Genomic DNA, 26,278 nt, shown 5'->3' on the forward strand with positions numbered 1-26,278 from the left:
AACGATTGTCTACTCCCTCCTCCTGTCCAATGGTGGCATCTGGGCGATTGAAGGGTCGAGAGTCTGAGGCCTTGGCTGAGCCCAGGTCTTCGAGGGGCGGTTCCCTTATCCGCCCGCGCCCACCCCAGGTAGGGACTCTTGAGGCCACCGTCTAGTCCAAGGTGCTGTGACCCCTGGTAAATGCCCCTGACTCCCAATTGCAGTAAAGAAAAACCGAGGCCCAAGAGATGTTTTATGCCCTCACACAAATGGGGTTCAAAATAAAAACAAAAGAATAAACAAGGGTCAAGAAGGACCCCTGTCCCATTCCCGAGGCGTAAGACCCCCACTGAGGGAGGAGCTAGTAAAGACTCCACCCTTCTCCCCGTTTCTGAGGTTTGAAAAGAAAGAAGTAGAGGTCAAGACAGCCACCTCTCCCCACCGTTCCCAGAAAAGGAGGAAGGGGCTGACGGACTCTCTGGGAACCCCTCCCCTCCCTGCGCCCCGTCATCAAGAGGAAAATTCGAAGAAAAGGTTTAGCAGGAACAGAGAAGCGACCTGTCCTGGAAACCCCTTAAAGCCTGCGGTAAATGTCCCGGGAAACAGGGAGGGCACCAGCCGAAGCCTCCAGTCCTTCAATGCTCGGGTTCAAAGACCCGGGGGCTGGGAGACGCCCCTCCCTCCATCCTGGGAAAGCAAATGGAGCCTTTTGGGAGCTAAGATGGTCCATCGTTTATTCCTCCAAATCTTCAGGGAAAGAAGTCAGAATTTGGGGAGGGGGGAGGAGCCCGAAACCCCAGCCCCCACTTTGGGTCTCCTGCGCCCTCTACGCCAGCTTTCAAACCCTCCAGGGGTGTGTGGCCCCCAGGAGAGTCCTAATCCCCTAGATTCTCCCCCCACACCTCCCAGTAGGCGGGGCTGGAGTGTGTGTGTGTGTTGGGGGTGACTCGTCCTGTTTATAAAAAGCTCGCCAGCTGCAGAGGCGCCGAGAGACCAGAATAACTTAGCGCCTCGAGGCCCAGCCGCCGCCAACCCCGTCCCCAGCCCGCCCCCAACGCCCTGGAAGTACTGGGACGCCCAACCCCATGTCTCCGCACCGTTTGCATTTGGGAAATTTATTTTTTCTTTTTAGGGTAACATGTTTGCTCCCTCCTCCCCCACTCGGGCTATAAAAGTATCACGAATCCACTGCGGAGAAATTGGGAAAATTCAGAAAAACAAAAAATAAAATAAAAAGAAATCCACCTCCCATTCTCCCCGCCCTCCGCGCCCACGCGGTAGTCCGTGCTCTGTGGGGGCTCCAGGGCAGCTGGTCCAAGCCCTTGCCTGCGGCCCCGTTGGAGGGGAGGAGGTTTTAGGCTGCTCAGCTCCCTGATCGCCCAAAGGCACGCTTCCTACATGGATGGTTCTCGGAAATACCTCCTGCCTTTTTTCCCCAGGAAGAGAAAAGTGAGCCACGAGAATGTGCAAAACCTTCTGTCACTGACGTAGTATTTTAAAGTAAAAATAGCCAGGTGAGGCGGCTCACTCCTGTAATCCCACCACTTTGGGAGACCAAGGCGGGAGGATCGCTTGAGCCCAGGAATTGGAAACCAGCCTGGGTAACATAGGGAGGCCCCGTCTCTACAAAAAATTTAAAAATCAGCTGGGTGTGGTGTCGCGTGCTTGTGGTCCCAGCTACTCCCGAGGCTGAAGTAGGAGGATCACTTGAGCCCAGGAGGTCGAGGCTGTAGGAAACGGTATCGTGCCACTGCACTCCAGCCTGGACGACAGAGTGAGACCGTGTCTCAAAAAATTAATTACTTAATTTAAATGTAAAAAGAATGCAAGCCCTTGATTATCCAGAGCAGCACTGGGCTCTGCAATTAGAAATGGTTGAGCTGGGGGAGGGGCTGCGGGCTTGGAGCATTTTCTGTGTGGCAGGGGAGACAGAGCTGGTGGGAGAAGGGGCTGGGCTTCCAGGCCGGCCCCACTCAGAGGAAAGTCCAGAGGCCTCCCCATGGCCCCACCCTATCGTCTACACTAGACAAATAAAAATAAAAATTTGGCCAGGCACGGTGGCTTATGCCTGTAATACCAGCACCTTGGGAGGCCGAGGCAGGAGGATCACTTCTTGACCTTGAGGTCAGGAGTTCGAGACCAGCCTGGCCAACATGGTGAAACCCCATCTCTGCTAAAAATACAAAAATTAGCCTGGTGTGGTGGTGCCTGTCCCAGGAGGCTGCTTGGGAGATTCAGGTATGAAAATCGCATGAACCAGGGAGGCGGAGGTTGCAGTGAGCTGAGATCGCACTACCACTGCACACCAGCCTGGGTGGTAACAGGGAGACTCTGTCTCAAGAAAAAAAAAAAAAATTAAAAAAAAAAAAGTATCCCAGATATGGGTCCAGGGATGACTTCTTGGGGAAGAAGACACTAACTTAAAACCCAATAGGGGGCCAGGCATGGTGGCTCACGCCTGTAATCCCAGCACTTTGGGAGGCTGAGGTGGGTGGATCACCTGAGGTCAGAAGTTCAAGACCAGCCTGGTCAACGTGCTGAAACCCCGTTTCTACTAAATATACTCCATCTCAAAAAAAAAAAAAAAGAGAGAGAGAGAGTAAGAAAGAAAATAAATATGAATATCTTATAACAGATGGAGAAAAAATGGAGGGAAATAAGGCAAAATACTGCAGATAATCTATGGGTGGAGATACAGCAGAATTTTATTTCCTTCTTTATACATTTCCATTATTCCCAAATTTTCTACAATGAACACGTATTACTTCGGTTTTTTGTTTTGTTTTGTTTTTGTTTTTTTGAGACGGAGTCTCGCTCTGTCGCCCGGGCTGGAGTACAGTGGCCGGATCTCAGCTCACTGCAAGCTCCGCCTCCCGGGTTCACGCCATTCTCCTGCCTCAGCCTCCCGAGTAGCTGGGACTACAGGCGCCCGCCACCTCACCCGGCTAGATTTTTGTATTTTTTAGTTGAGACGGAGTTTCACCGTGTTAGCCAGGATGGTCTCGATCTCCTGACCTCGTAATCCGCCCGTCTCGGCCTCCCAAAGTGCTGGGATTACAGGCTTGAGCCACGGCGCCCGGCCCACGTATTACTTTGTAAGGGGACTGGGGGAAAAATCTTGGGGAAAAAAATTCCCTAAATCTCTGCCTTTTAAAAGTCTGGAAGGAAATGCACCAAGTTCGTGAACCCGGATGACTTTTAGTTCTGGCACTGTGGGATTTTATCATTAACTGTGATGATGATGAATTCTGAGTGGTTATAATATTTACGAACGAAGCCAGCTGCTCTGGAAGCCGAGGGCGGCTGTGATGACGCCTGTATCTTGTATAAATATTCAGGAACGCGAAGAGGGAGGCAGAGGGTAGGGATGGATACTGAGGCTTCCGGAGGCGGGGATTGAACCCTAGGCTTGAGCATGGTGCTCTCAGTCCACTCGGAGTCCCGACCAGCAGGAGGAGCTCCTCCCGGCGAGGTGCGGTAAGTGAGACCATCAGGGCGGGAGGATGCCACCCCTCCAACCCACCCGCCAACCCCCGAGAAGCGCGCGCCACCAGGGGGCGCCGCTGGCTAATATTGGGCGCCCAGATGCTTGACTTTGTGCTGGCAAGAGGACGGCTCTGTGCCTGTTTCCCCATCAGTGAAATGGCCAGGACGCTCAATTTGGTCAATCGAATGTCTTAAGATGTAAAGATTTTATTTAACCCCAGATAAATGCTCAGTACCCCAAATGTCTAGGATATTTCAGGGAGGTAACAGACAACAACTCCCCACCCCCAATCGGAGTTTATCCAAGTACTAGGATCAGGTTACAGAGGGGAAACTGAGGCCCAGAAGGGGCTATGATGGCAAGAAAGCTTCAGGGGCCTCCCTCTAGGGGGAGTCTGAGGCAGTTTCAGGAATCAGGAGACTTAGAGACCCGCTAGGGAGGGGAAAATTGTGTGTTTTTATTGCTGTCCTAGGGAAAGAGCAACATGTTGGGGACCCAGCATGGAGTTCTGAGGACAGAGAAAGCAGGGGGCTCCTACATCCAGAGACACCGAAGACAGAAAATACAGCGACTTAAAGCAACAACTGGTGCATAAGTTAAATCAGTCTTCAGAGACATGTCGGGCACAGAGCCCCTTCTTTTTGTTGTTGTCGCCCAGGCTGGAGTGCAATGGCATGACCTCGGCTCACCGGAACCTCCACCTCCCAGATTCAAGTGATTCTCCTGCCTCAGCCTCTCAAGTAGCTGGGATTACAGGCGCCCACCACCACACCCAGCTAATTTTTGTATTTTTAGTAGAGGTGGGGTTTCACCATGTTGGCTAGGCTGGTCTTGAACTCCTGACCTCGTGATCCGCCTGCCTCGGCCTCCCAAAGTTCTGGGATTACAGGCGTGAGCCACCGCGCCCGGTCTCTAATTTTGTGTATTTTTAGTAGAGACAGAGTTTCACTATGTTGGCCAGGCTGATCTCAAACTCCTGACCTCAGGCGATCCACCCCCACTCCGCCTCCCAAAGTGCTAGGATTACAGGCAGGTGTGAGCCACCTGGCCTGGCAATTTTTTCTTTTCTTTTTTTTTTCTTTTTGAGACAGAGTCTTGCTCTGTTGCCCAGGCTGGAGTGCAGTGGCACGATCTCGGCTCACTTCAACCACCACCGTCTGAGTTCAAGTGATTCTCCTGCCTCAGCCTCCCAAGTAGCTGGGATTACAGGTGCCCATCACCACACCCAGCTAATTTTCGTTTTTTTTTTTTTTTTTTTTTTTTTTTTTTTGAGACGGATTCTCGCTCTATCGCCCAGGCTGGAGTGCAGTGGCCGGATCTCAGCTCACTGCAAGCTCCGCCTCCCGGGTTTACGCCATTCTCCTGCCTCAGCCTCCCGAGTAGCTGGGACTACAGGCGCCCGCCACCTCGCCCGGCTAGTTTTTTGTATTTTTTAGTAGAGACGGGGTTTCACGGTGTTAGCCAGGATGGTCTCGATCTCCTGACCTCGTGATCCAACCGTCTCGGCCTCCCAAAGTGCTGGGATTACAGGCTTGAGCCACCGCGCCCGGCCTAATTTTTGTATTTTTAGTAGAGATGGGGTTTCACCATGTTGGCCAGACTGGTCTCGAACTTCTAACCTCAGGCGATCCACCCACCTCAGCCTCCCAAAGTGCTGGGGTTACAGGCATGGGCCACCGTGCTCAGCCTCAGAGCCCCCCTCTCTTTCCTTTCCTTCTCTTTTCTTTTTTTATTTTTATTTTTATTTATATATTTATTTTTTGAGACAGCGTGTTGCTCTGTCGCCCAGGCTGGAGTGCAGTGGTGCGATCTCAGCTCACTGCAAGCTCCGCCTCTGGGGTTCATGCCATTCTACTGCCTCAGCCTCCCCAGTAGCTGGGACTACAGGCGCCCACCACGATGCCCGGCTAATTTTTTGTATTTTTAGTAGAAACAGCGTTTCACCATGTTAGCCAGGATGGTCTTGATCTCCCAACCATGTGATCCACCCTCCTCGGCCTCCCAAGGTGCTGGGACTACAGGCGTGAACCACTGCGCCCGGTCTTTTTTTTTCTTTTAGACAGGATCTTGCTGTGCTGCCCAGGCTGGAGTGCAGTGATACAATCATAGCTCTCTTCAGCCTCCAACTCCTGGGCTCAAGTGATCCTCTTTGTCTCAACCTTCTGAGTAGCTGGGACTACAGGTGCACACCGCCATACCTGGCTAATTTTTTTTTCAGAGATGGGGGTCTTGCTATGTTGCCCAGGCTGGTCTCAAACTCCTGAGCTCAAGTGATCCTCCCACCTCAGCTTCCCAAAGTGCCGGGATTACAGGCATGAGCCACCATGCCTTGCCCAGCCCCTTTTCTGCTCCTCTTCCTGCCCCCTACCACAGTTTCAGAAACAAAATTGGGTATGAATGAAGCTTTGGTGCTGAAAATTTCCCCACTCACATTTCCATGCTCTTGCAGAGAGCTGCTTGGTAGAGGAAGACGGTGAGATGCCTTTGGGATGGTCTCCTGACTCCCCCACCCCTTGTGCAGGACTACTACAGAGGCATAAAGCTGGTATGAAGTAGATGGGCAATACATATTTGACAAAGAAGGAAATAATTAAGTGACAGATGTGGCTCAAGAGTGACCACTGGAGAGGGTGGGCTAGAGGCTCTAGCAGACAGCACCTCTCCTCGCAGGGATAGAAGCCCAGGAGAAAGATCCCAAGGGCATTCTAAGAGGCTGCCCCTTGGAGAGCTCTTTTAGGCAAGTCTGGGGTCAGAGTGGACCCCAGCCAGGTGCCTCCAATTAGACCCTGAGAGCCACCTATGACTAAGAACTTGATTGTCTCCCTCAGTGGGTGGGAAAGTGAAGCAGAAGCCACATGGAGCCATTTCCTGGAAAGTCTGCCTGCCAAGAGCCAAAGAGATTAACCATGCATTGCCCCTGCAGTTCACGCAGGGCTGGCCCTAAGTCCTCTGGTTGTCGAGGGGTAAGTCCCTAGGGTCTGGGCCAGCTTCCGGGGACAGGAGTTCAGTGTCAGGCAACTCCAAGGCCTCTTTGTCTAAAGCTGTCTCTTCCCCATCCTCTTCCTCCTCCTCATCCTCTTCCTCTGCCTCCTCCAGAGTCAGCTCAAACTGGAATCTGTCAGGCCCGCCCCACTCAGGGTTGGTGAGGTCTGAGGGACTTCGGGGGATCTTGCTCTGGTACCACTCTCGATTGTCCTCCAGCGTGTCCAGCAGGTCCTGTGCGTCTGGGTGGACCAGGTCAGCCCAAGTCTCCCACAGTGGGTGGGCAATGTAGTCAATGAAACCCACCTGTGGCGGGGGGTTGGGCAGATAGGCATTTGGTGAGTCACAGTGAACCCTAGACTCAATCCAACCTCCAGATCTTTAGCTAAGTTGTTCCCTCTGCCTGGAATGCCGCTTCCCAGCTCCTACTCATCCTTCAAAACCATTTTCAAATAACTCACTGTCTAGAATGCCTCCTTTAAGCCTTCTGGCCTCCTCCAACCCCAATTCTGACCCCACAGGGGTGAATGTACATGTCCCCCAGACTGGAAGCCCCTCCAGGGTCCCGCATGTTACCCAGAATAGATGTTTCCAAACCCCAGAAGTGCATGTCCCTCTCCCTGAAGCCCAGAGAGAATGGATCCCAGGTCTAACTCGGCCCAGACAGCACCCTTAGGACACACTCCCTGGCTAGCCAGCCAGGGCCAAGCCAGGGCTCATGGGGTTGGCTCAGCCCCTCCCTTTTACTCTCTCCCAGTGTCTACCAGCTCAGCCCAGTCCCCTGCCAACCTGGGACTTCTCCACGGAGGCCGTGTGCTTGTCACACATGGGACTGATGTCCAGGCCCGACTCACGCTCGCGGTCTCCCTGATGGAAGAACTCGGCCATGATGCGGTCTGTCCACTGGCGGTACAGGGGCAGCGGCTTGGTAGGGTTGCTCAGGTCAGCGCAGTGCACCAGATTCTGCAAAACCTACAGACAGCGAGGCTCGGGAGGGCACTGGAGGGGCCCAGCCACATCTGGACCTGGCACCCCCACAGACAGGCTTGGTGCCATGGACACATTCATCTTACAGGTGGGGAAACTGAGGCTTGAGACCTGAAGAAGTGGTTAAGGCATAGGCATGCGACTCTTGACATTTCTTCAAGTTTGGCATACAGTCGGCACTTCATAAATGAAGCTAAATGAGAATTGCAAAAATGGAGGTCCTCTCCAATTTTTTTTTTTTTTAAATGAGATGGGGTCTCACTCTGTGACCCTGGCTGGAGTGCAGTGGCAAGATCTTGGCTCACTGCAACCTCTGCCTCCCAGGCTCAAATGATCCTCCTACCCCAGCCTCCCGAGTAACTGGAACCATAGGCATGTGCCACCATGCCCGGCTAATTTTTGTATTTTTGTAGAGACAAGGTGTTGCCCAGGCTAGTCTTGAACTCCTGAGCTCAAGCGATCCGCCCATCTCAGCCTTTCAAAGTGCCAGGATTACAGGTGTGAGCCTCTGAGCCAGGCTTCTTTTTTTAATTTCTTTTTTTTTTTTTTTCTTTTAAGAGACAGGGTCTCACTCTGTTGCCCAGACCAGAGTGCAATGGTGCAATCACACCTCACTGCAGCCTCTAACTCCTGACCTCAAGCGATCCTCACGCCTTAACCTCCCAAAGTGTTGGGATTACAGGTGTGAGCCACTGCCCCCAGCCTTCACTCACACTAAATGTGTAAGAGGCCTAGCTAAAATTGTTTTTAAAGTAAAACCAAAATATAAAAAGGAGGCCCCGGGGCCCGACCAGCTACACACCTGGATTCGGTCGGAATAGTTGTCCAGGAGGAGGACACCGAGGCTTGTCACCTTCTTGGTCTCCACCATGGTCTTGAGGTCAGCCAGGAGGTTCATGTGTTTGGACATGTCTGTGGCCAGCACCTGGGGGCAGGCAAGGGAAGGTGACAGGTGCAAGGACCCTGCCCACCCTGACCCTCACTCCCAACTCCTAGATGCCACTCCAGCTCAGAATCAGCCTTCTGGGCCTCAGCATACTCATCTGTGAAATGGGAGGATGCAACGGCATTCACTGCAAACCCTGCTCACAAGAGGGGCTCAGTCAGGAGCCCCTTTTGGGAGGTTGTTTGGGTTGGCCATGAATTCTACATGTGTGACAAGGTGGGGGGGGAGGTGACCAAACCTGTGCATCTGGGACTTGTGAGCCCAAGTCTCCCACAGTGGGTGGGCAATGTAATCAGTGAAATCCACCTGTGGGGTAGGTGGGGCAGGTAGGCATTCGGTGAGTCACAGCAAACCCTAGAACCTCCAGATCTTTAGCCAGGTTTTTCCCTCTGCCTGGAATGCCACTTCCCAACTCCCACTCATTCCTCAAAACCCTTTTCAAATAATCCATCCTCTAGGATGCCTCTGTTGACCCTTCCGGCCTCCTCCAACCCCAATTCTGATCCCACAGGGCTGCTTACGTGCTAAGGTGAGTTGTACCTGAGGACAGCGTGGAGGATGAGGTGTGTGCAAAGGGACTGGAAGAGTTGGGTACATAAGAGGAACCTAGAAGAGGTGGTTGTGGCTGGAAGAAGTGAGCTCAAGAGAGATGGAGGTGAGACGGAGGAGGTTGAGGGCCTCTGGCAGCTGGAGGACCTTGTCCAAAGCTGCAAGGGAGTTTGCAGCTCACTGTGGGGAGGGATGTGACTTCATACCCCTCAAACTTCCATGTGGCTGCCATGTGCCCTGGAGAGCTGTTTCTTTCTTTTTTCTTTTTTCTTTTTTTTTTTTAATTTATTTTATTTTATTTTATTTTTGTGAGACGGAGTCTTGCTCTGTCACCCAGGTTGAAGTGTAGTGGTGTGATCTCGGCTCACTGCAACCTCTGCCTCCCGGGTTCAAGTGATTCTCCTGCTTCAGCCTCCCGAGTAGCTGTGATTACAGGTGCGTGCCACTGCGCCCAGCTAATTTTTTGTATTTTTAGTAGAGACGGGGTTTCACCATGTTAGCCAGGATGGTATCGATCTCCTGACCTCGTGATTCACCTGCCTTGGCCTCCCAAAGTGCTGGGATTACAGGTGTGATCCACCATGCCCAGCCTTGGAGGGCTGTTTTTAACTCTGGGCACAGATGTTTAAAAACCAGAATGACCACCAGGCGTGGTGGCTCACGCCTGTAATCCCAGAACTTTGGGAGGCCAAGGCGGGTGGATCATGAGGTCAGGAGTTCGAGACCAGCCTGGCCAACATGGTGAAACCTCATGTCTACTAAAAATACAAAAATTAGCTGGGCATGGAGGCGCGCCTGTAGTCCTCACATGTGGTTCCCACTGCTGGGAACACAGTTCCCCGTCCCGTAGTCTTCCTCATTCTGCACATCCTGGCTTTAATGTTCCCTCTCCAGGAACCCCTCTCTGATCTCTTTGGCTGGTCTGGGCTCTGAAAGCACCTTGAACCTCCTTCCTCACCGCTCTGCCTGCAGGTCCCCAGTCACAGCTACCACCTCTGTGGCCGTCTGCCCTACAGATCATGAATTTCATAAAGGCCGGAACTGTCTTTGCACAGATCAAGCACATAGTAGGTGCTCAATAAATGCTTGTTAAGTGCATTAATGAGGCATGAGACCCCAAAACCTACTGATGTGCCCCTACTTAAAAAAAAATCAAATGGACAGATGTGCTTAATTTTTTTTTTCTTTTTTTTTTTCTGAGACAGAGTCTTGCTCTGTCGCCAGGCTGGAATGCAGTGGCGCTATCTCCACTCACTGCAACCTCGACCTCCCAGGTTCAGGCGATTCTTCTGACTCAGCCTCCTGAGTATCTGGGATTACAGGCGCGTGCCACCACGCCTGGCTAATTTTTGTATTTTTAGTAGAGATGGGGTTTCACCATGTTGGCCAGGATGGTCTTGATCTCTTGACCTCATGATCCACCTGCCTCACCCTCCCAAAGTGCTGCGATTACAGGCCTGAGCCACCGTGCCTGGCTGCTTAATTATTTTTATTTTTTTTGAGACAGAGTCTCATTCTGTTGCTGAGGCTGGCGTGCCGTGGTGCAATCTCAGCTCACCGCGACCTCCACCTCCCAGGTTCAAGCGACTCTCCTGCCTTAGCCTCCCAAGTAACTGGGATCACAGGTGCCCACCACCACGCCTGGCTAATTTTGGTATTTTTAGTAGAGACGGGGGTTTCACCATGTTTGTCAGGCTGGTCTCGAACTCTTGACCTCAAGTGATCTGCCTGCTTCAGCCTCCCAAAATGCTGGGATTACAGGTGTGAGCCTGTGCCCAACCCAGATGTGCCAAATTTAAGGCTCAGCAAAAGTTGCACTTGAGACCCCAGAAACAGTTTCCATATCACCTGCATACAGCCAGGATCTGCTGAGCCCAGCAGAGGGCTTGCGGTTTGGACAGTTACTGTCCCTTTTTTTTTTTTTTTGAGATGGAATCTCACTCTGTTGCTGACACTGAAGTGTAGTGACATGATCTCAGCTCACTGCACCCTCTGCCTCCTGGGTTCTAGCAATTTTCCTGCCTCAGTCTCCCGAGTAGCTGGGATTACAGGTGCGCACCACCACGCCCAGCTAATTTTTGTATTTTTAGTAGAGACGAGGTTTCACTATGTTGGCCAGGCTGGTCTTGAACTTGTGACCTCAGGTGATCTGCCTGCCTCTGCTTCCCAAAGTGCTAGGATTACAGGCATGAGCCACCGCTCCTGGCCCCACTGTTCCATTTCACAGACGAGGAAGCTCAGACTCAGAGTGAGGACATGCCTGGGTCTGGATGAACCACCGGCCATGCTAATATTGCCCCACCCTGCTGTTGGCAGATGAGAAGGATGCCCCCCTCCCCTCTGCCCCTCCCTCCCCTATTACTGCCCTAGCCTCACCATGTCAATGACCATCTTGCGCAGACTCAGTCGCTGCTTGGTGCTGAGGTTCTGGAAGATATCGCAGTTCTTTGCCTGCAGCAGCTTGAAGCCCACAGCCAGGTGGTGGTTCTCCAGCACGGAGGCATCATTGTACATAAGCGCCAGCTCTGAGTCTGCGGGGATATGGGACTGAGAGCCCCAAGATCCACCCTCCCCACCCACTCTACCCAAAAGCAGCTTTCGGAAATCCTTAGCAAACTCCTACTATGCATTGAAGGCCCAACTCTAGCATGCCCTCCTGTAAGAAACCATCCATGTCCCTGGCCCTTCCCTGACTGCAGGGCCAGGGGTATCTGTGTTTGACTCTGCCTACCCAAGACTGGGAAGGCTCCTCACAGACCCACTATGGCCAGAGACAGTGAGTACTCAGTAATGTTTTTTGTTTGTTTGTTTCTTTTTTAGAGACAGGGTCTTGCTGTCACCCAGGCTGGAGCACAGTGGTGCAATCATGGCTCCCTGCAGCCTCAACCTCCCGGCCTCAAGTGATCCTCCCATCTCAGCCTCCTGAGTAATTGGGATTACGGTGTGTGCCACCACACTTGGCTAATTTTTTTTTATTTTTTGGAGAGACAAGGTCTCACTGTATTGCCCAGGCTGGTCTCGAACTCCTGAACTCAAGCAATCCTCCCACCACGGCCTCCCACAGTGTTGGGATTACAGGTGCGAGCCATGATGCCCAGTCTCTCAGTGCTGGTTAAATAAACAACTGAGTTTTTGTCTTATTGGACTCTAGGCCCTTTGAGTGAGGGGCCTCCACTCTCACCCCCAGCACTCCAGGGCTTATACACAGAAGGTGCCCAATAATTGCCTGTCAACCGAGTTTTTCAGATTCCTCATATGATCCTAAACGTTAAGATCTTGGTGGAAGTGGCCAGGCGTGGTGACTTATGACTGTAATGCCAGCACTTTGGGAGGCCGAGGCAGGCAGATCGCTTGAGGCCAGGAGTTTGAGACCAGCCTGGGCAACATAGTGAAACCCTGTATCTATGAAAAATACAAAACTTAGCCGGGCATGGTAGCATGCACCTGTAATCCCAGCTACTCCGGGAGTCTGAGGCTAGAGAATCGCTTGAACCTGGGATGTAGAGGTTGCAGAGAGCCGAAATCGCACCACTGCACTCCAGCCTGGGTGACAAAGCAAGACCCTGTCTTAAAAAATAAATAAATAAAGACCTTGGTGGAACCAGATCAGCTCTGCCACAGCTCATTATTCTGTCATTTATTGAGCACCTACTGTGCACCCAGACCTGCTCCAAGCCCCTGAAGGGAGGGAAGACTGTCATAGTCATTTCATAGACAGGGAGACTGGGCTCAGGACAGATGGGAACTCCCTGAGATCACCTGGTAGACAGGGTAGAGGCGGGGTCTGCCTCACCTCCTGCACCCACTTCCCACTCCTACTTACTGGTGTTAATCAGAAACTGGTTAGAGACCCCAGGATGGTCCACATCATGGATGGCGCTTGCAAAGAGGGCAGCCAGGATTTCCAAGTCTGTGAACACAGCCTGAGCAGGCAGAGAGCACAGGTGAGAGGGGCGGGTTCTCTGGGCCCTGCACCCACCCGCCTGCCTGCAATCATAGCGCAGTACCTCGAGGGCAGGTGTAGCCAGCAACACATGCGTGGACTGGGTCACATCGGCAGCATGTAGGCTGTTGTGATAGGCCACATCGGCATGGTAGTGACCCTCCAGCATCAGCAGATAGGTGGCCAGTGTGTCTGCTGGGATCTGGAATGTCTTCAGCAGGTCCCGCTCCTGGTCCATCACAGATCCTGGCTCAGGGCCTTGGTCTTGGGGCTGCAGCACACGCTGTTCCTACTCCTCTCTTCTGAACTCCTATCCATGCCTCGAGCACCCACTCCTCTGAGACGCCCTCCCTGCTCTCCTGGACTCCTCCACTCTGTGTTCTTTGGTGGTCCATCCCTGACCCTACAGGACTGGGGATGTCTGTGTCCAGCTCTTCTCTCCAGATTTCTCTCCTCTTCAGGGCCAGGGGCCAGGGCTGAGGTTTCTGGACAATGAACTGTTCATCTGTGTGAACTCCTATTGATCCTTCAATACCCTGCTCAAATTATCCCCTTCAGAAATGTCAGAAAGGATTTGAAAAATGAGTGTCCCTGAGGTCTAGGGTAGGAAGTGGTGAAGGAAACCCCAGGAGTTTTTCCTTGGAAGCCAAGGGCAGGGTAGGTACCTGAAAAATGCTGAATATGATAGCTGTAAGGGGCCGGTTCCCACTTAGCTCCGCCACCTTGAACACGTCAAGTCCCCACCTGTTGGTGTCTTCTAGCTCCTAAGATGTGAAGAACTGGAGCTTAATTAACCCCAGCCCAACTTCCCCACACTCTAGAGCCTCCATCCTCCCACCCCAGGTTCCACAGTGAGCCCCAACTGCCTAGTATATAGGTGGGCAAACAGGCAGACAGAGCCAAGGGCCAAACCTTGATCTTGGCATTGTGGTTGAGGACCCACCTTGGCCAGCTGTTCCTCCTGGTCAGTCTGGACCCCAAAGCGTGGGACAGTGGCTGAGGAGAGGCTGGCACCATGGCAGAACCCATGTAGGCCACTGATCCGGGACATAGGCTGCGGGGCCTCCTCAGTGGTCACCTTGGGCAGCTCCACCTCAGTCTGCTGGTCTGCAGATGGGCCAGGGTGAGGCTTACAGAAGCTGATTTCACCTGTTGGGGCCTGGCCTCAGGACCTGAACTTTGCCAAACCCCGGGATCAACCTATTTCCCTTTCTACAGGAACCAAAGTAAGTTCGGGGTAAAGACCCTGTCGGCCGGATGCGGTGGCTCATGCCTGTAATCTCAGTGCTTTGGGAGGTCGAGGTGGGTGGATCACTTGAGGTCAGGAGTTCAAGACCAGTCTGAGCAATATGGTGAAACCCCATCACTACTAAAAATACAAAAATTAGCCAGGTATGGTGGCGGGCACCTGTAACCCCAGCTACTCGGGAGGCTGAGGCGGGAGAATTGCTTGAACCCAGAAGGCGGAGGTTGCAGTGGCTGAGATTGCACCACTGCACTCCTGCCTGGGCAACAAAGTGAAACTGTATCAAAAAAAAAAAAAAAAAAAAATCCTGTCTTGCCTATAGCTACCTACCCCTCTCCTCTGTTCACAGCTGATTTCAGTAAACCCTTCTGCTAGGCATGGCCCTGGGGCTCCGCATTTCCCCCCAAACAGCCTAGTGTCCTTTCCATCTCCCAAGCTGGTGTCTGGTTCCCTCTATCTCCTCCTAGGCAAATTTCTACTCATGCTTCAAAACCCTAGCTTTAATGTCCCCTGCTCCTGGAAGTTCCCCTTGTTCCTCCCTCTGATCCAGCCCTAACTCATGGGGCTGAAGGTGTCTGTGTCAGGCTGTATCTCCCCTGGACTGAGGTCTATAATAGAAATATTTATTTCTCTTGCTTCTTAGTGCTCCTATAATATCGTCCAGGCAGTGACTCAACAAAGCTCACCCAGGAAGGTCCGGGAGATGTACTCGGACACCTGGTTCCCGGAGCGGCTGGTTTCAGACAGGTGGGTCAACTCCCGGTTTAGGATCCGCTTGAACTGGGGCGGAGGGAAGGTGAAGACAGTGATGATGGGGTACCGTGGGCCGAGGCAGGTGAGCTCAGCGATCTGCCCCACCTCACCTTGTTGGAGGCCATCTCCCCCACCGAGTGCCGGGTCTGCAGCGTCTCCAACTGATCCAGGCACCAGTCCAGCTCGTCTAGCGTCTCCAATGCCAGCTTCTGCCCCGTGTCCTCTGGGAGCCGAGGCAGTCAGGGGCCTGCCCCACCCCTGCTCAGGGACCCCACGCCTCTCACGCTTTCGTCTCTGCATCTGGACGCTGAAACTGTTCCCACGGGGGCCACCCAGGACTCCTGGACCCAAGTTCCAGATCTGTCCCCCGAGTGGCTGTGTGACCATGAGATCTCTGGGCCTCAGCCTCCTCATCTGTAATATGGGTGTGGTGGGGTCTATCCCCGAGGGCGTTATTGTTTGTTTTTGCAGGGGTGGGGCTACAATTAGCCCCAGTCTAAGGGCTCATGGACTGGGGAGGTCACTATGGAAAGGAAGCTCCCAGCTGTCCTCAGCAGGGTAGGGAAGGAACAGGTACTTTACCTGCAGGCGGAGGGGGCTGATTGCTGGATGAAGGGTTTCCGACGGGTCCCTGCCTGCGGTACAGCAGCCTCAGGCGTGGCTGCTCCGCCCATCTCGCACCGCCCCCAAGTCCTCCAGGCCCCGCCCCTCAAGCCCACCCTTAGGCGCTGGAGTCCCAGCCTCAATTTGCAGCCCGCTTTCCGCCAGGCCCCGCCTCCGTCGTCTGCCGGTCCCGCCCCTCCCCGCCCACCTTGTCTCTGCCGGCCCCGCCCCCGCCCCCGCCCCGCCCTCTACCTACTTGGCCGCTCCTAGGCATTGCAGGCGGGCAAGGGCCGCCACGTTGCTCCGAACCGTCCGCAGACTGGCCAGGACCTGTTGGGAGGAGGTGGTAGGCAGTGGGAAGGAAAGGCCGGATCCGGAGGGGGTCAGGGCAGGGAGGGCGGGGGACACCCACCTGGGCAAAGGGCGTCACAATCATGTCCTCTCCATGTCTGCGAGGAGACGTGCCATCAGGAAGAGTTCTCTCCCATCTTCCAGCTTTTACCCACACCATATACCCTCAGCTGAGGGGTTCCTGTTCTCAGGACTTCTCCTCCGGGCGCCTTCTTAGTCCCTGGGCTCCCTTCATGCGACTCTCCCTGAGACCCACCACAGCCCCTCCACAGCCCCTCCAACCATTCACTCACTTTATCGGCATCTCATAAATGGGGAAACTGAGTCCCAGGGGCAAGGAGGTATTTCCCTTTTCTTTTTTTTTTTTGAGACGGAGTCTCGCTCTGTCGCCCAGGCTGGAGTGCAGTGGCCGGATCTCAGCTCACTGCAAGCTCTGCCTCCCGGGTTTACGCCATTCTCCTGCCTCAGCCTCCCAAGTAGCTGGGACTACAGGCGCCCGCCATCTCGCCCGGCTAGTTTTTTGTATTTCTTTTTAGTAGAGACGGGGTTTCACCGTGTTAGCCAGGGTGGTCTCGATCTCCTGACCTCGTGATCCGCCCGTCTCGGCCTCCCAAAGTGCTGGGATTACAGGCTTGAGCAACCGCGCCCGGCCGGTATTTCCCTTTTCATTATGCCCACTAGGAAGGTCAAATCAAAGTATTTCTTCATTTGCCGCTAATTAGCCTTAATGTGTTTGTTTTTTGGGCATAGTCTTGCTCTGTCGCCCAGGCTGGAGTGCAGTGGTACCATCTCGGCTCACTGCAACCTCCACCTCCTGGATTCAAGCGATTCTTGTGCCTCAGCCTCCTGAGTAGCTGTGACTACAGGCGCCCGCCACCACACCTGGCTAATTTTTGTATTTTTTAGTAGTGACGGGGTTTCACCATGTTGGCCAGGCTGGTCCTGAACTCCTGACCTCAAGTGATTGGCCGATCTCAGCCTCCCAAAGTGCTGGGATTACAGGCGTGAGCCACCATGCCCGGCCGACCTTAATGTTTTTGGATTACCACCCCCACCCCAGCAAAAGGCCAAGTTCTCTACACACTTGATTGAATAAATGAGCTGCCTGGCAAACTCCTACCTGAACTTCAAAACCTTCCTCAAATGGCTACTTGAAGGAACTTGCTGAATAGAGGAACAAAGGAAGGAGGGAGCGTAGAGGAGGTGTCATTCCACCAGCCCCAGACTCACAGGTCACTGGCCACAGAGGAGTTCCGAGACATGGCCTTGGGTGAGAGTTCATAGTCACTATCTGAGCGGTACAGGAAGGACTCGCGCCGCTGGCTGTGCGGGACTGGAGCCTGCATGACCCGGCCCAGCCCAGTGCTGGACTGAGGGTCCAGGGCCCTCCTCCCGCATGAGAGCCCATTTTCCAGGTCAAAGCTGAAAGGAGAGAAGACATGGTCAGAGATGAGGGTCATGACAATTGGGTGCCGGGTTGTGGCCACCTTGTCTGGTGCATCCTCCCTGGGGCTGCTTGGCAGTCAGGCAAGTGTGGTTTCCAGCTTGTTCACCTGACCCCAGCTGCACCCTCAGGAAACTGCACCCCTCACACTTTGGTCTTTGAGTCTACACTGGACTCTCCAGGACCTCATTTCCAGATCTTCCTCAAAGTGGCTGTGTGGCCATAGACAGGTACTGACTTTCTCTGGACCTCCACCACCCTGTGTCTTTTATTTTTCTCTCTTTCTTTCTTTTTTCTCTTTCTCATTCTTTCTTTCTCTCTCTCTCTCTCGCTCGCTCTTTCTTTCTTTTCTTTTCTTTTTTTTTGACAGGGCCCCACTCTGTCACCCAGGCTGCAGTGCAATGGTATGATCCTAGCTCACTGCAGCCTCAATCTGCTAAGCTTAAGCCATCCTCCAGCCTCAGCCTCCTGAGTAGCTGAGACTACAGAAGCACTCCCCAACACCCAGGTAATTTTTAAATTTTTTTGTAGAGACCAGGTCTCACTATTTTGCCCAGGCTGGTCTTGAACTTCTGGCCTCAAATAATCCTGCCACCTCCGCCTCCCAAACTGCTGGGATTACAGGAGTGAGCCACCGCACCAGGCCTCCCCTGTTTCTTTTCATTCTGTTTTTTGGGGGGGTTTTGAGATGAAGTATCGCTCTGTTGCCGGAGCTGGAGTGCAGTTGTCCACACTGGAGTGCAGTGGGGCCACAATCGCAGCTCACTGCAACCTCCGCCTCCTGGGTTCACGCAATTCTCTTGCCTCAGCCTCCCAAGTAGCTGGGATTACAGGTGCGCACCACCACGCCCGGCTGATTTTTGTATTTTTACTAGACACGGGGTTTCACCGTGTTGGCCAGGCTGCTCTTGAACTCCTGACCTCCTGATCTGCCTGCCTGGGCCTTCCAAAGTACTGAGATTACAGGCATGAGCCACAGCACCCGGCCTCCCCTGCTGCTAACATGTGCGTGATGTAGCCCATCCCCAAGAGCTCTTTGAGGGAGTTACAACCGAACATCCAAGGACTGCGACAGGATGACCATATTGCAAAGGGACAAACTGAGATCTAGCTCACGTGGTGGACACGTGGACTGGAAACAGCTTCTTGGATTCTTCTACCTGGAGAAGGCCCGGGTTCTGCCTAGCTCCTGCGTGTGCCTTAGTCTAGAGAGACCCCACTCCCAGCCAACTTGACCACACCCTTGGCCACTGCCACGCCCCCAGCGTTCCAGGCTCCACCCTCAGCCCATAAGGCTCCGCCCCATGGCCGTCGACCACGCCCCCAGCTAACCAGGTCCTGCCCTAGGCTCCCCCACTCCTCCACTTCATCTTCAGCCTGAACTTTCCGCCTGTTCTCTCCCACCTCCGGGTCTTTGCACAGGCCGTGTCCTCTGCCCGGAGCACTCTCCTCCTTCTCCACACTACTTGTCCCGTTCTATCCTCAAACCCTGTCTTTCCCTCTGGCCACACCCTCTAGCCCCTCCTCTTTGGGGTCACAGGTCAGAGAAAGGGCATAGGGCAAGTACTGAGGCCCAAGAGAAGGTGGTGATCTGGGGGTGGGGTTTTCAAGAAGGGCAGGCGGAAGCAGCACCGACAGGAAGACAACGGGGACGGCCCGAGACTCGCAGCTCCCGGCCGAGGGCCAGTGTCCAGCTGGTCCCGGCCATGACTTTTGGGTCAAAGGTCACCCTATCCCCGTCCACGGGCTGGGTCGGCACCCCCGCGTAGGCTCAGATCTGGGTAGAGGTGAGGGATTCGGCAGCATTTGGTCAAGTATGACCGGGTCTGAATTGGGTCTGATCACATCGAATTGGACTTCGTCCCGAAGAGTTTGTTTGATGAGTTCGGGAGAATTCGGCTACGTCCGATTAAGCTCGGGAGAGTTCGGATAAGTTCGATCTTGTTCGTCTAAGTCCGGTTACGCTCGGCCTGCTTCGAACAAGTCCGGGTGACGCTCGGGCCGGGTCGGGCATGTTCGGTCACGTCCGGCTACACGGGGGCTAGTTCGGGCATCTCCGACTAAGACCGGCTGCGCTCGGCCAGTTCCGTCCGACTCCAGCGGGTTTAGCGGGACTGGGATGATCCCCCCGCCAGCCGAGGCGGGGGGGCTTCTTAACCCTTCCCTGGCCAGTCTGGGGTGCGCCGTGGGCTTTGTGGCGCAATGGGAGACGCTCTTAGGGGAGGGCTGGAGGCGGCGGATACCCCAAATCTGCCCCTCGAGGGGCAGGCATGCGGGTCGCGACCCCCTACCCCTCTCTCGCCTCTCCCCAAGGGTTCCAGAAAAGCGCGTCTATGGACAAATAGGGAAACTGAGGCCAGGAGCGGCCACAGGGTGTGCAAATCCGGATCCCGGGTGCAGAGGGTTAAGGGCTGGGCCCGGGTTTTCTTGGGGCGGGGGAGGCTGTTTTTCTTTCTGCTCTAAACTTAGCCGGGAGCGGCGGGGTCAGGCTGTGGTTCCATGACGCGGGCGGCGCGGGGGTAGGGCCCCCTGGCTGTGGGAACGGCGCGGCTGCCCATTGGCCAGGGAGGTAAACTGAGCCAGAGAGGCTCGGACTTGGGTTCGGGTCCGGCCTGCGCGGGGCCCGCCCTCGTTCATCCTCACTTCTGGGTACCCGCGACGTGCCCTCGACGTCCTTGCGCTCTCTCCAGCGCCTTCAGAAGTGACCGTGCTTCGCTTGTGTTCGGTGCCCCGAGGTCGCTCTCCAGGACACAGAACCCCCAGTCCCCCACTTCCTGGCTGAAATGAAACCACCAGGAACCACGATCATGCCTTCTCCCTCCAACCCCAGCTATGACCTTGCAGAGGGACCTCCCTCCCCTCTCAGCCTTTGGATGCCAGACTTACCAAGTGGGTGCCAATTCGGCGCGGACCGAGCGCAGGATGCCAGTCACAGTCGGCGCCCACAAGCCCCACTCCGGACCCCTGTCTCGCCCCCACCCCTCCCCACGAGGTCACAGTCGTTTCTGGAAAGGCAGGGATTCGAACCCAGAGGGGTGGAGGATGCAGAACCCGAGTGCTTAGAGGATGCAGCGTAAGCAGCTGCGGGGCGCGGGCGCGCGCTCATCCTGGGACTCCCGAACGCCCTGCCTCGAAAACCCCCTCAATTCAGGTCTTCCTCCGTGGACACCCAGAGTTCATTGTGAGGCCCCCAGGGCATCTCTTTGCTGGCACTGGGACGGAATGGCGGTGGGAGGGGGCGCCAAGGGGAGAAGTGCCCCTTCCCCTTCCTCCCATTGCCAGGACGCACAGCCTGCCTGCCCTAGGCCGGCGAGGGTCAGGAGGAGACGTGAGCCTCAGCCCGTCCCACTCTGGGCCTCACAGCTGGAAGGAGACAGACGGCTGGTCCCCTGGGCCTATATCCAGGCGGCGGGTGGAGACAGACAGAGACAGAGAGAGACAGAGTCACCAACTACGAGACAAAAGTAGAGTAGGGTAGGGGGAGAGAGATACAGAGAAAGCGAGGGAGAGGCAGAGCGTCCATGCCCTGACTCCGGCCCTGGCCCCAGCTGTCCCTGCCCTTGTCCCTGTCCCTGCCCTTCCCACCTCCACACCGGGCGTCCCGGTGACCCCGCCAGGCCCTCTGTCCCGCCTCACCACAGCGGATGGGCCACCGTGAAGCGCCGCTGCAGGCGGATGCTCTGATTCACCAAAAGCTTCCTGAAGAGCCCGGGGGAGCCGCGCGGGGATCCCCGAGGGGAGCTGGGCCCGGGGGCCGGGGCGGGCGCGGGGAGGCCCTGCATCGCCAGGACCGCGTGGAGGCTGGACTGATCGCCGGCTGCGCGGGACCTTTTCTGGACAGCTGCGGGGGCGGGGCCCAGCGGGGGAGGGGGCAAAGGGCGCATCGGCCCCGCCTCGCGACTGGCGGCTCCCTGACGACCCCCGAGACAAACGGAGAAACTGAGGCACAGAGTCAGACGCAACTCTCCACTGCTTTTTTTCTTTTTTTTTTGAGACAGGATCTCACTGTGTTGCCCAAGTTGGAGTGCAGTGGCACAGTCCTAGCTCATTGCAGCCTCAACCTCCTGGGCTCAAGGGATCCTCCTACCTCAGCCTCCCGAGTAGCTGAGACTACAGATGCACACCACCACGCCTGGGCTAATGTATTTTCTGGAGAGATGGTGGGTGGGGGGGGGGGGGTCTCCTTATGTTGCCCAGGCTGGTCTCGAACTCCCGGACTCAAGTGATCCTGCTGCCTCAGCCTGGCAAAGTGCTGGGCTTACAGGTGTGAGCCATTGCGCCTGGCCCAACTGCACTTTAGGGGGCTGCCCCTAAGATCTCAGAGCCGCCAGTCGCGGTGGCTCAAGCCTGTAATCCCGGCACTTTGGGAGGCCGGGAGGGGTGGATCACGAGGTCAGGAGATCGAGACCATCCTGGCTAACATGGTGAAACCCCTTCTCTACTAAAAAATACAAAAAACTAGCTGGGCGAGGTGGTGGGCGCCTGTAGTCCCAGCTACTCCGGAGGCTGAGGCAGGAGAATGGTGTAAACCCGGGAGGCGGAGCTTGCAGTGAGCTGAGATCCGGCCACTGCACTCCAGCCCGGGCGACAGAGCGAGACTCCGTCTCAAAAAAAAAAAAAAAAAAAAAAAGATCTCAGAGCCTGGATCTTACTCAGCCTTCCTCTGCACGCCCCTGGTTAGTGCAGTTTGCTGGGCCGATAACTGCTAAAAAGTGTAGAATGAGGGAGTCAGAAAGCAAGGTGCCCAGAGAAACAGCTGTCCTACCTTCCATTATGAGGTCGTCACCAAGGTATAGAGTTTGCCAATGTCCGATCCCACTCAATGTTTCTAATCCTCCTCTACCCATTTTCCAGATGGAGACTGAGGCCCAGTGCCACCAAACAGCCCACCAGAAACTACAAACCCTTAATCCTTTGCCAAGTGGGGAAACTGAGGCTTCCATGGAAGTGGTCACAGGCATGAGTCTTTGTTGCAGGGCAGCGAGACTCAAACTCAGGTCCCCTCTCCCAGCACCCCTCCACACAAGTCCCCACGTAATCCCCCACCTGCTCTGACATTCCCCAGGCCCTGTCTCTGGATGCCTTCGCCTCTCCTGCTGTCTCCTCCTAGACAAACATCCGCACACCACCTCTGCCAAGTATTCCGTCCTGTGAAGCCTCAGCCGCCCACCCCTGCCCTCGGAGGACCTCACTGTCGTAGGACTTGGGGTGGCCTCTGGTCAGTGTCTGGGAGGATTCCCAGAGTCTGTACCAGGTGCTCTACCCTTGGAATGCTGGAGTCAAGCTGGCCCTGTTCCACTCTACAGAAAAGGAAACCAAGGCTTAGCATGTGTCACACAAGGAGGAGGGACCTAGAAACAACCATGTCACGGGCAGAGGCCCAGGGGACCTCCCAGCAACTGAGGTCTGACCATGCCCCTTGCTGTGGAATGACCTCTGGCTCTCAGCCTGGGCCTTTCCCCTGGGGGGGCTGCCTCAGTCTTGGTGTCCCCAGACATGGTACCCATGTTTCTGGCAGTCCTGGAGAAGCCCATTGATCAGGGCTCCTATAGGAGATCCTGAGGCAACCATGCTAAGGCCAGATACATGAGATTCTCCCCATTCTACAGATGAGAAAACAGAGGCTCAGAGGAGGAGTCACACAGCCCAGAAAGACAGAGAGCCTCAGGTATCTGGCCAGGAAGCCCCCCTAACCCCCGCAGCCTTGCAACCAGACACCTGGTGGGAACCGGACCTCGCTGTCCCCAAGACAAAAATACCATCGTGGCTGCTGGGGCCAGACCTAATTATAGCCATCCCTAGGGGACAGAGGCTGCTAGGATTGTCCTAGTGGGGACACTGGAGCCAAGGTCTGAGCAGTCTTGACACCACGTCCCCGCCACTGTGAGAGAAGTGACAAGAGTTACATGTCCCCAAGGAGAAATCAAGGCACAGAGATTCAGCCTGTCCCCCAAAGTCACAGACATAAAATAGGAGGTTAAGATTAAACAAAATGATATAAACTGAGCGCCTCAAAAACATGCAGCACTCAGCCAACAGTAGTGAAGGGAAAAATCATTGGATTTTCAGACGAAACCTGCAAAATGTGGACTACTATTCCCATTTCGAGGATGGGGCTACTGAGGCACAGAGAGGCACAGTCATTTGCCCAAGGACACACAGCCATAAGGTGCAAGACTGGGGTCAGTTGAACCTGGACAGGCTGTGTTCTTCCCAGCCTGGGTTCTCTCGCACTGGATGTGTTAACTCACTTCATCCTCTCTGTAGTCGCAGGGGCGACTCCCACATTAATATTTTATCAATAGTTTTACTATCATTCATAGATTTAATTTTAAATATTTTATTAACAGTTCTAACAAGAAGGTGTTAATTTATAGCTGTTTGGATGGAGAAAGAGTCACAGCAAGGGGTGGCCACAGAGCCAGGACTCAGCATTCAGAGTCTGGCTCGTACCTGACCCTGGGAGGCTCTCCAAGCCCCACTGGGTAAGGGACAAAAGCTGAAAGAGGTTTGGACAGAAGCACCCCCACCCTGACTCCGTCCCTGCATTACTGCATGACCTGTAGAGGTGCCCAGTAGTCTCTGGTGCCTTTATTTTTATTTTTAACTTAATTTTATTTATTATTATTATTATTTTTGAGACAGTTTTACTCCTGTTGCCCAGGCTGGAGTGCAATGGCGCAATCTTGGCTCACTGAAGCCTCCACTTCCTGGGCTCAAGCAATTCTCCTGCCTCAGCCTCCCAAGTAGCTGGGATTACAGGCATGTGCCACCATGCCCAGCTAATTTTTTTTTTTTTTTTTTTTTTTTTTTTTTTTTTTTTTTTGGTATTTAGTAGAGATGGGGTTTCACCATGTTGGTCATGCTGGTCTTGAACTCCTGACTTCAAGTGATCCACCTGCCTCGGACTCCCAAAATGCTGGGATTACAGGTGTGAGCCACTGTCCCTGGCCTTACTTTTTTGAGACACAGTTTCACTCTGTCACCCAGGGTGGAGTTCAGTGGCGCAATCTTGGCTCACTGTAACCTCCGCCTCCCGGGTTCAAGTGATTCTTCTGCCTCAGCCTCCCGAGTAGCTGGGATTACAGGCATCTGCTGCCATGCAGAGCTAATTTTCGTATTTTTAGTAGAGACAGGGTTTCACCATGTTGGCCAGGCTGGTCTTGAACTCCTGACCTCAGGTGATCTGCCCGCCTCAGTCTCCCAAAGTACTGGGATTACAGGTGTGAGCCACCACGCCCACTCTGATGCCTTTAGGACACCACTGCCTCAATTTCCCCCATTTGAATGTCCCTTCTCTGGGCAGGCACTTTTCCCCATGGCCACCAGGTGGCCCCAGAGAATTTTTTTTAAATGGGTGTTTTTGCCCATTTTACAGATAAGTAAACTGAGATGTGGAGAGGGACAATGACTTGCCCAAGTACCCATGGAGGAGTTAAGCAGAACGAGGAGGGTGGGGGCCGAGTCGCATGTGTAGATGCTCACATGAGTCAAATCACACACTCCTTTGCTCCGGACCCTCCCATGACCCCCCATTGCCCTCAGATCTGAATTCACACCTCCCCAGAGGTCCCATGTGGCCCATCCCCACCTCACTTCTCTAGGCTTACGCTGCTCCAGTCTCTCCCCACTCCTCACTGTTGCCTGAATCAGCCAGGCTTATTTCCACCCCATGACGCTTACCTGAATGCTTGCCGCCTGCTGATGCTTTGTCTTTTGGGTTACAGTCTGAAAGTCACCTCCTCCGAGAAGCCCTCCCTGACTAGCCAGGTAAGTGCCTCAGAGCACCCTCCAGCCATGGGTACAACTTCACATTTATTGTCATGACTATTTGCCTGTGAGTCCATGGAGAGCAAGGTCAGGTCTGCCTTGTTCCCTGCTGTTCCCTCAGTACTTGGCACTTAGTAGATGTTCAATAAGTGCTTGTAGTGGCTGGATGTGGTGGCTCTTGCCTGTAATCCAACACTCTGGGAGGCCAAGGTGAGTGGATCACTTGAGATCAAGAGTTTGAGACCAGTCTGGCCAACATGGTGAAATGCTGTCTCTACTAAAAATACAAATATTAGCCAGGTGTGGTGGTAAGCACCTGTAATCCCAGCTACTGGGGAGGCTGAGGTAGGAGAATCACTTGAACCCAGGAGGCAGAGGTTGCAGTGAGGCAAGGTTGTGCCACTGCACCCAGCCTGGGCAACAGAGTGAGAGATGCTGTCTAAAAAATAATAAATAAATAAATAAATAAATAAATAAATACTTGTAGCATAAATAGAGAGCCTCTCCTTCCATCCTCCAGCCACAGTGATCCGTTTTCAGCTCCTCACATGCCTGATCCTCTTGAGTCTGAGACTTTGCACATTCTGTTCCTTCTACTTAGAATGCCCTTCTTGCACTCACCCTGGCTGACCTCTTTACTCTTGCAGGCTAAGCTTAAATGTTACTTCTCCCAAGCAGTCCTCCCTGACTTCCACCCCACTGCTGGGTCTGGAGCCTCCTCTGTGCTTGTTCTCTGATCTTTCTCTATCACCCTGTGCCTTCTCCACAATAAGCCTTAGGGAACACAGCCTCTTATCCATGGTTGTGTCTCCAACACAGGGCCTTCCACCCATTAGGTGCTTAAATGCCTTCTGAACAAAATGCTTGGACCCTCCCATACCCCTGTGATCCATCTGAGGCTCTGGGGAAGCACAGTCCTCCAACAGTTTCTAGGGTTGTGAAAAGAGCCACAACCTGGGGACCCAGTGTGTACCAGGCTCAGGCACAGAATGTTCATCTCACTGATGAGGACGCTGAGGCCCCAGCAGGCACCACCGCCTGCTCAACACTACACAGCAGGTTGGCCTTGGGGCCTGGCCTTGAACTCAGTTTCTCCGGGCTTCCCCCTGGGGTGAACCCTTCCCCTCGTATCAGCACAGAGAAGCACAGTGGGCCACATGCATGCACACCCACATATGTGTGACTGCAGTGCACATGATGTGCAGAACGACATGTGTGTGCACACACACACGTGCACA

The 26,278-nt window shown here is 54.2% G+C and overlaps 1 protein-coding gene across 6 annotated transcripts; it reads right to left on the reverse strand.

Moving 5' to 3' along the window:
* Positions 1-6,036: 6,036 nt before the first annotated feature.
* On the reverse strand, positions 6,037-21,106 carry PDE4C (phosphodiesterase 4C). Of its 6 annotated transcripts, none has more exons than XM_030936420.1 (16): positions 20,907-21,048; positions 20,157-20,665; positions 17,057-17,248; positions 15,888-15,924; positions 15,732-15,805; positions 15,455-15,507; positions 14,983-15,095; positions 14,806-14,899; positions 13,817-13,980; positions 13,539-13,637; positions 12,938-13,102; positions 12,754-12,853; positions 11,307-11,461; positions 8,238-8,360; positions 7,238-7,420; positions 6,037-6,754 (listed from the first exon to the last, which is right to left on the reverse strand). In XM_030936420.1, exons 3-16 carry the CDS (start codon positions 17,170-17,172, stop codon positions 6,407-6,409), a joined length of 1,824 nt encoding a protein of 607 aa, XP_030792280.1. In that variant the 5' UTR covers positions 17,173-17,248; positions 20,157-20,665; positions 20,907-21,048; the 3' UTR covers positions 6,037-6,406. The 6 variants fall into 6 exon arrangements, with proteins under 6 accessions (XP_030792280.1, XP_030792283.1, XP_030792279.1 ...); XM_030936423.1 differs by having other exon boundaries at positions 15,455-15,503; positions 20,157-20,721; positions 20,907-21,046; XM_030936419.1 differs by having other exon boundaries at positions 20,157-20,721; positions 20,907-21,046.
* Positions 21,107-26,278: the final 5,172 nt, after the last annotated feature.

Source organism: Rhinopithecus roxellana, chromosome 8 (assembly GCF_007565055.1).
Source record: "Rhinopithecus roxellana isolate Shanxi Qingling chromosome 8, ASM756505v1, whole genome shotgun sequence".
Taxonomy (NCBI): domain Eukaryota; kingdom Metazoa; phylum Chordata; class Mammalia; order Primates; family Cercopithecidae; genus Rhinopithecus; species Rhinopithecus roxellana.